The 8,805-nt window shown below is 38.0% G+C and overlaps 1 protein-coding gene across 1 annotated transcript; it reads left to right on the plus strand.

The window, feature by feature from the left end:
* On the plus strand, window positions 1–8,482 carry LOC106336344 (transportin-3). The gene is made up of 27 exons (XM_013775150.1): window positions 1–282; window positions 713–790; window positions 887–949; window positions 1,151–1,198; window positions 1,308–1,454; window positions 1,916–2,047; window positions 2,293–2,333; window positions 2,660–2,751; window positions 3,183–3,310; window positions 3,573–3,648; window positions 3,784–3,904; window positions 3,974–4,073; window positions 4,351–4,432; window positions 4,515–4,597; window positions 4,784–4,900; window positions 5,140–5,191; window positions 5,283–5,438; window positions 6,137–6,260; window positions 6,336–6,417; window positions 6,494–6,573; window positions 6,652–6,726; window positions 6,819–6,873; window positions 6,963–7,082; window positions 7,176–7,268; window positions 7,356–7,501; window positions 7,587–7,764; window positions 7,871–8,482. The coding sequence occupies exons 1-27, from the start codon at window positions 160–162 to the stop codon at window positions 8,150–8,152; spliced, it is 2,874 nt and encodes a 957-aa protein (XP_013630604.1). The 5' UTR covers window positions 1–159; the 3' UTR covers window positions 8,153–8,482.
* The last annotated feature ends 323 nt before the right edge of the window (window positions 8,483–8,805 follow it).

An 8,805-nucleotide genomic window follows, 5' to 3' on the forward strand; every position in this document is an offset into this window, starting at 1 on the left:
TCTCTTTCACTGAAGTTGAGGGGCGCCAAAAAAAGAACCCTTTTTCTGACAAAGAGGGAACTTTCTTTCTAATTGAGCGAAATCGATTCGACGAATTCCAGCTGGGCAATTTCTCTCGTCTTCGTCAATCTCGAGCAGAAACGCGGAAGGGGATTAGCGATGGAGCACGAGAACGCGGTCAAAGAAGCCCTAAACGCACTGTATCATCATCCGGATGATACAGTACGTGCTCAAGCTGATCGATGGCTCCAGAACTTCCAAGGAACCCTCGATGCTTGGCAGGCGAGTTATTCTTCTCATCTTTGCCTGGATTTTTCTGGGTTCGATTGTTCTTCATTCCTTGGATTTAGTTATTAGATTTAGACTACATAGGTGCGCAGAGTTTCATCCTCTTATCAATTTTGTGTTCTCGATTTACTTGTTTTGAGGTCGTATGTGTAGCAGGAAGCTCGAATTTCAGTGTTAGTTATGGCTATGAACATGATGAATAAGGAGTACATTTTAGTGGATTTTTTCATAAGTCTGTTGCTGGCTTGGTGAAGCATCTCTTGGGCTTATGTACAGATCCATCTTGCTAGGAAAACGATTTGCTAGATTTTATCAGTTTTTCTAATAATCTTTCTGACCCATGATTTTTTATTCCGGAGAAGTGGAAGTTTTGGTGGAGTGGCTCTGCGAGATTGCTTACTCTCTACTGTTGTGTGTCTTCTAGGTTGCGGATAACTTACTTCATGATTCTTCCAGCAATTTGGAAACTTTGATCTTTTGTTCTCAGACCCTTCGAAGCAAGGTAAGCACATTTTTAACTCTCTTTAATTAATTGTTATTGATTATGCATACTGGAGGAGACTGTATCTGTTAACATTTTCTCTGTCTTACTCAAAAGGTTCAACGAGATTTTGAAGAACTACCACCTGGGGCTTTTCAGAAGCTACGGGAATCACTAACGGTAAGTCTTTATTCTACATGTAACTATTAATTAGTTATGGGGGTTTCTTATCTTTGTTCTTTTGAAGAATTAGCGTTTTGCTGGTATCTAGGTTTTACCACTCCAGGCTATAGTTGTAGGCAACATGTACTCTTTGTATTGGACAACTACTTTCTGAGTGTGCCCGGCATAATTTGACTCTCACTATTTTCTTGAGTGCAGACATTGTTAAAAAAGTTTCACAAAGGCCCCCCGAAAGTTAGGACCCAGGTTAGCTTCAAAATCTTTCTCCATTATGCACTTGTGGAAGTTGTTAATGTGCGTTAAAACTCTTGTCTCTTTAAGTTGAATTATCTTATGCAACTAATTTGTATTGTAGATTAGTATTGCTGTTGCTGCCTTGGCGGTGCACGTTCCTGCGGCTGATTGGGGAGATGCTGGTATAGTTAGCTGGCTTAGGGATGAGATGAATATGCATCCTGAGTATGTGCCTGGTTTCTTGGAACTCTTGACAGTTTTGCCCGAGGTAGAGTATTTTGCTTTCCTTTGTTTAATTGTTCACCTCCCCCAGTTATGAAAATGAATTCGTCTAGCCGGCTATATAGGTAGTGAAAGGCCTTGTTTCTGTCTGTCTTTGATCTGCTTACTTCTTAGCTATGCTGGCATTGTTGACCTCAAATTGAGTAAAACTAAGCTTAAGGTTGAGGACGTCTAACGCGAATATTAAGTACCTTCTTTCTGTTAGCGTGTCTATGTCTAAATATGCATTTTATGTTACTTACGTAGTACTTAGACAAGAGGTTGCATTTCCTGGAAAGCTATTTTGCATGACCGTATTTGTAGAAAATGTTGAGATTTGTAAATGATGGAAGATTCCATAATGTCGAACTTTCCTTTAGTTAATTTTATCCCTTTTTAGGGACCTCACTTTAGAAGGTTATGCAAATGCGATGTCTTGATTTTTGTTGTCCTTCCTGCTATGACCAGGAAACGTTTAACTACAAAATAGCTGCTCGTCCGGATCGACGACGTCAATTTGAGAATGAGCTTACTTCGCAAATGGAAGCTGCACTTAGTATATTAACAGCATGTTTGAATATAATTGAACTTAAGGAACAGGTCAGAGCTTATCTTCTTCTTTTTTCATATAGAGTGGTGTCATAGTTCCATACATATAGTTTGTTATTCCTTTTCCAATCTCTGTGATCCTTCTCAACATCGCTTTAAATCTTCCAAAAAGTGGCTTGTATGTCTAAAATTCGAGTAGAATTAGTTTTTGTCTGTGTGTTTGATCAGCTAGTGTTTCTGGTGTTGCGAGGGGTCACTTATCGTCAACTATTTCTTTTGTGACTTGGGAATTTCAGGTTCTTGAGGCATTTGCTTCTTGGCTCCGTCTTAGGCATGGGTATGCTCTTTTTTCTTTTGCTTTTCTATCTCCATTTTGATCTAGAACGAAAGCTCTTCTAGATTATTCGTTGTGAGTTTCATCAGATTAAATACCAAACATTCATTATAATATAGTACTGATGGCATCAGATTTAACATGTTTTGCGATTTGGGTTGCAATGTTTTGTCCTTACAGAATCTCTTAGACACAGAGCCAAGTGTATTTGGTCCATAGCTGTTGGTTGACTAGCTAGTTTTCACTACTTTCACCGATATATTAAACTTAGCAACGATGATGCTGACCGAGCTGTATGATGGTAAACTTGTGGGATGTTTTTTTTTCAGGATTCCTGGAGCAGTGCTTGCCTGTCATCCATTGGTTCACGCAGCTCTCTCAAGTTTAAACTGCGATCCACTCTCCGATGCATCTGTCAATGGTATTGCTCGTTGGAAAGCTCATATATACTATTTTTGGATAACTATTTATAGTTGAGTAGATATTGTGAAACCATTTCTAGTATTGTGATTTTTTGGAAGCTGCTGTAATTTTCTAGCGTACTTGATGTCTTGGTCTCATAGTTGGAATGTCCTCAGTTCGAAATTTGTAAATAGAGCTATTATAAATATGTGTTAACCTTTCCTTGTTGACTTCTAGAGATTAGTGTGTTTTAAGCGGGTTGGAGTGTATAGATACTGTACTGCTTTAAGATATTTCTTCACCTTCATTATAAGGACCTGAACTTTTTAATACTTTGTTAAATAGAAAATGTCTTCTGCTATCTTTTAGTTAGCAAGTCAATGGTTCCTTCTCGTATCTAGGATTCATTATTAGACTATTCATAGATAAACTTCATTTTCGACTTCGCAGTTATCTCCGAATTGATACATCATACGGCATCGCCAAGCTCTGGTGGTATTTCTGCGCAAACACCCTTAATTCAAGTTATTGTGCCTCAAATTCTAAGTCTTAAGGCGCATCTAAGAGATTCTTCAAAGGTACTGCTATGATCCTGTTCACCTTTAGTATAAGCAAGTCGATGGCTGAATCTGCTTGGTATTAAGATTTGTTATTTCATGTCGTTCCTGTTCTACTGGTTGCGGCTTGAAAGCCTATGATTTTGTTGCTTATATGACTTGGAATATTTGTGGTTAGAGAAATTGGTAAATGCTGCTAAAGATACAACCCCTCATAATTCGTTGTAATTTTGGCACGCGATTATATTTTTTCTTTTGCCTCTTAGAATTATTCCATTTTCAGGATGAAGAAGATGTCAAAGCCATTGGTCGATTATTTGCCGACGTTGGGGATTCATATGTTGAATTGATTGCGACTGGTATGCTGCCTCAGTTCTACTACCCTCCCCTGTTGTTTTAAGTGTTCCGTTTCATGTCTCTTGATTGCCTTCGGTACTGCAAATTCTTTAGTTGGTAATCTCAAAATATTTGAAGCATACTCTTTCTGACCTCAGGTTCAGATGAATCGATGGTTATTGTGCATGCCCTGCTGGAAGTTACTGCGCACCCAGAATTTGATATAGCCTCAATGACCTTTAACTTTTGGCACAGTCTTCAACTTACGTTGACGAAGAGGTAACATCAGCCCTTGCATATGCTTTTTGGGTGTCCTAGTTTTATATTCTAAGAGTGTTAATCTGCCAGGGATTCTTATATATCTTTGGGTAGTGAAGCATCTATTGAAGCGGAAAGAAATCGAAGACAGCATGTCTTCCGGCCAGCCTATGAGAACCTTGTATCTTTGGTGAGTTTGTTGGTGTCATCAGATACTTTTGTTAGCCACTGTAAAGTCTTACTTTTTTATAAGGGTTATTTGCTCTAACCCAGAGAGACGAATTGATTTCTGATGCATGGATGACTTTTGTGTTTATTAATGTTGCTTTTTGAAAATGCTGGGTTGTTAAGACGTTCATTTGATTGGTCATATTTTGGTGGAAAACAGAAAATTGGATGAGTTATTGTATGCTCTGCGGTTTATGTCACTTGTGGGTTTAAACATATAAACTGTTTTCTCTTCACAGGTTGGCTTCAGAGTTCAGTATCCTGAAGATTATCAAGACCTCTCGTATGAGGACCTTAAAGAATTCAAGCAGACAAGATATGGTAATGATAGCCGCATATGGCTTTTTTTATTTTATTTAGTTGAACCGTTGCTTTCTACTAATGTAATGTTTTATATTGGCAGCTGTTGCAGATGTATTAACTGATGCTGCGTCAATCCTGGGAGGTGATACAACGCTTAAGATTCTCTATATGAAGCTTCTTGAGGTTTGTGCTGTAGATTAACAAGAATGATATTTGTTCTATTATCAAATAAAGACTGTGCACTGTCGATATTTTAAAGAGAAAATAAGAAGTACGTTAACAGGATTTGCATTATTACCACCAAAGAGATACATTCTGTACATTATTTGAGGATGTAATATCTTTGACGTTTGTGAAATATGTACTCAGGCCAATGCTCAGCCAGGAAATGGGTTTCAAGAATGGCGTCCTGCTGAAGCTATTTTGTTCTGTATCTGGGCAATATCCAATTATGTTTCAGTGGTTGAAGCTGAAGTGATGCCCCAGGTCTGTATTATGGATAGTTTCTGCATGTGTATCTTCATATATCGTGCTGCTACGATTTCTTTTGTCGCAGTCTGTGGAATATGAGTTTCTCATTTAGTTTTTCTGCTGGATAGGTGGGTGGGTCTTTGCCCCATCAAATCTTTGTGTTTAAAGTTTTGAAACAACTTTACTTCGATTCTACTCTGCTATACTTGTGTATCATCCATGGAAATTTCATTCTTCTTACATTCCACTTTCAGGTGATGGCCTTGCTTCAGAATCTTCCACAGCAAGCGCAACTGCTTCAGACAGGTGATTAGGCTTGCTTATGCTCTAAAGAAACCTTATGTTTGTGAAGCCGTTTCCTTAGTGATGAGACATCTATTTCCGTATTTGCTTTCAGCATGCTTACTTGTTGGGGCTTATTCAAAATGGCTTAATGCTGCGCCAGCTAGTGTGTCAATATTGCCTTCGATCATTAGAATTCTTATGAGCGGAATGGGGGCATCTGAGGATTGTGCAGCAGCTGCAGCTTTGGCTTTTAGACATATCTGTGACGGTATTGTATTCATTCTTCCAAACCTAACAAGTCTTCCTTATCTTTTTACTACTAAGCATAATAATGACATTATGACGAGTATGCATATACCTCAAAACTTGCTCTATAATTTCTTTGTTGTTTCCCGACCATGACTAACATATTTTTATATTGATATTTTGGTTGTAGCCAACTATCTGTTGGTTATAAAGGAATAAACCAGCTCCCCTTTGATAAATATTACTCTTCCTGAGTGTTTTTTTAAGTTCTGTCCTGGCAGAATAACACTTAAGTAGTTTCGTATTTCACTTGCGAACTAAATTCTGGTTGTTAGTTTTCTCTTAGGAAGTGTGAAGTTCTGACCTCTGTAAAAATACAATTGCATGCTGACCTGCTTCAAAAATGGCAGCTAGTCGAAAGGTCTGACTGGAACCCACGCTAACGGATATGACTTCGACTCTACTGACTTGCTAGCATATAGGGTGCATTGCAATACTGGCAAGTATTTGGAATTTTGTTGTATGCTTTATATATGTGGTGGTGTGAAACCATACTGGTAGTAACTACAAAACTTAAAGCTATCTAACAGCTAATGTTTTTTAAATGCGGATTGGTTGTTGTTAATCTGATACGCATATATTATATTTGGTGTATTCTCTCTTATTGGTTTTAAAATGTTAGTAAATGCTGACGTCTGTTTGATCAACTTTTAACTGCAGATTGCCGAAAAAATCTTTGCGGGTATTTCGAAGATTTATTTACAATCTATTGTACGGCAATTAATGGCGGCAGTGGTTATAAAGTATCTGCTGAGGATTCGCTAAATCTCGTTGAAGCTTTAGGGTATGGAGTCAACCTAATGATGGATTATATCTCCTCATTGTGTGCTATTAACATCTCTAATATTTTGTTATGCAGTATGGTTGTTACAGAACTTCCTTTAGATCAAGCCAGGAGTGCGCTTGAGAAATTATGCTTATTAGCCGCTTCTCCTTTAGAGGTTCGCCATCTTGACTTTTTGCATGGTTGTTTGATACAATGTTAATAATGATGAGAACTATAATCATGTGAATCAGGAAGCTGCGAAAGAAGATTTGGACAAGAAGCATGCCCGGGAATTAACTGTTCATATTGATCGGTTTGCCTTCCTGTTCAGGTTTGTATACCATCTTAATAATGCAATGTAACTCCGTACGATTTGTTTAGTCTTGCTAACAGAAGCTACTACCTTTAGGTATGTGAACCACCCTGAAGCTGTTGCTGCTGAGATCAATAAACATTGGGCTATTTTCAGAGTAATTTTTGATGCGTGAGTGTTTCTAGCCACATGATGATTAACATATGTTCTTCAAAATACTTATTATGTAGCTTCTTACTTTAAAAAAAATTGTTTTACTGCAGTCGTCCTTGGGACATGAGGACAATGGAAGCTCTATGCAGAGCATGCAAATATGCTGTGAGCTTCACACCATTGTTTTTTTACTTTTTATTGTACTTATATCTTCTTGTTCCTCTGTTTGCTAATGGTTGGAGTTATGTTTGTAGGTACGTACTTCTGGAAGATACATAATTAACACAATTGGGGAAATGCTGGCAAAAATTCAATTCCACTATCAGCATCATCATCAGCCATGCTTTCTCTATCTCTCCAGTGAAGTTATAAAGGTACTTTGTGTTATTTTCATTCCATGAAATGGTTGGGGAAAATAAAACTTTAGAGAAAGCTCTAGAAAGTCTAATCTTCCTGGGATTTTGCAGATTTTTGGTTCAGACCCGTCTTGTGCTGACTACTTGAAGAATCTGATTGAAACACTCTTTGCTCACACAACATGTCTTATGACAAGTATCAAGGTTGATGACTTAACTTATTAGTATTATATATTCTGATCAAGTTACTATATCCTATGCGGTGTCTGATTCCCTTTTACATTCTTACAGGAAGTCACTGCTAGACCAGACATAGCTGATGATTGCTTTTTGTTGGCATCGAGATGTCTCCGTTACTGTCCGCATTTATTTATTCCTTCTCCTATATTTTCACCAATTGTAGATTGCGCAATTATTGGAATGACGGTGCAGCACAGGTTCGTACTCTACATGATGTTCATCATAGGCTGTTTTTCCTTGAAGGTTTTGACATTTTGATGTTTTGAACATCTTTGCCTCCAGAGAGGCCTGCCACTCGATATTGACCTTCTTATCCGACATTTTTGACCTCGAGAAATCTGTGAATGAAGAGCAGTTCAAACGAATCAGGGACAATGTCATTATTCCCCGGGGAGCTACAATCACCAGAATCTTGATTTCATCATTAGCAGGAGCACTTCCCAGTTCTCGGCTGGATACGGTAAATTTAGGAATCTATCTATCGTCTACTTACTGCATTGAGACTGATGTTTTTGTAGCCTTTGAAACACCGTTTCATTTGTTTATGAATGTGGGTTTTGGGTTAGGTAACATATGCGCTGCTAGCTCTGACCAGAACATACGGTTTACAAGCAGTGGGTTGGGCTAAGGCAACTGTTAGCCTGATACCTCGAACAGCTGTTACAGAGACCGAGTCTGCTAAGTTCTTACAAGGGTTATCCGATGCTGCTTATGGAGCAGATGTCAATTCTCTGATAGGACACGCAGAGGAACTTTCAGATGTTTGTCGCCGTAACCGTACCGTTCAAGAACTTGTTCAGGCAGCTTTGAAGCCTCTTGAGTTGAATCTGGTTGCTCCTGTATCATAAAGATGATGAAAACAAAGAAAGAAAGAAAGAAAGAGTGGGAAGAGCCATAGAAAGGTCAATTTTTGCATAGACCCCTTTTGATGGTCTTTTATCCAAAGGTTGAGAGATTTGATGTTTTTTGTTCATAAAAGATTTTTTTCCTATTTTGTTGTATTCCTTTCTGGTGTGAGCCGTTGTTCCATTGTTTGGCCGGTTTATCCCAGTGCGAAGAACCAAACTTCAATCTATTTTTAATTAAACCGGGTGAGAGAAAACAGAAGGGATCCTTTTCCCCTTCAGGGATTGGTATGATTTTGAGTGGGGATTATATACAAAAGCATCCATTTTCTTTCTTGTTAAGCTTGCAGAATATTACTCTTTTCTCAGATTTCTGATCAAACCAAGTCGTAAGACATAAAATGTTCAACATTGTTGCAAATTGATAAAAAAAATATAAAAGGTGAAGAAGATAGGCAACAACAGAGCTTGAATGTTACAGTCCCTTAGGATAAAAGCAAATCTTGATCCATGTGATATGATACTTTTTGCTTTCAGGTTTCACTTGATTCCTTTTTTCTCACTTTATGTCTAATTAACATTGCAAAGCAGTAATTATGCATTTATGTGTGTTACATTTTGTTACTCAATTACTATGCTGTCTTATCTTAATCTCA

Source organism: Brassica oleracea, chromosome C3 (assembly GCF_000695525.1).
Source record: "Brassica oleracea var. oleracea cultivar TO1000 chromosome C3, BOL, whole genome shotgun sequence".
NCBI classification, from domain to species: domain Eukaryota; kingdom Viridiplantae; phylum Streptophyta; class Magnoliopsida; order Brassicales; family Brassicaceae; genus Brassica; species Brassica oleracea.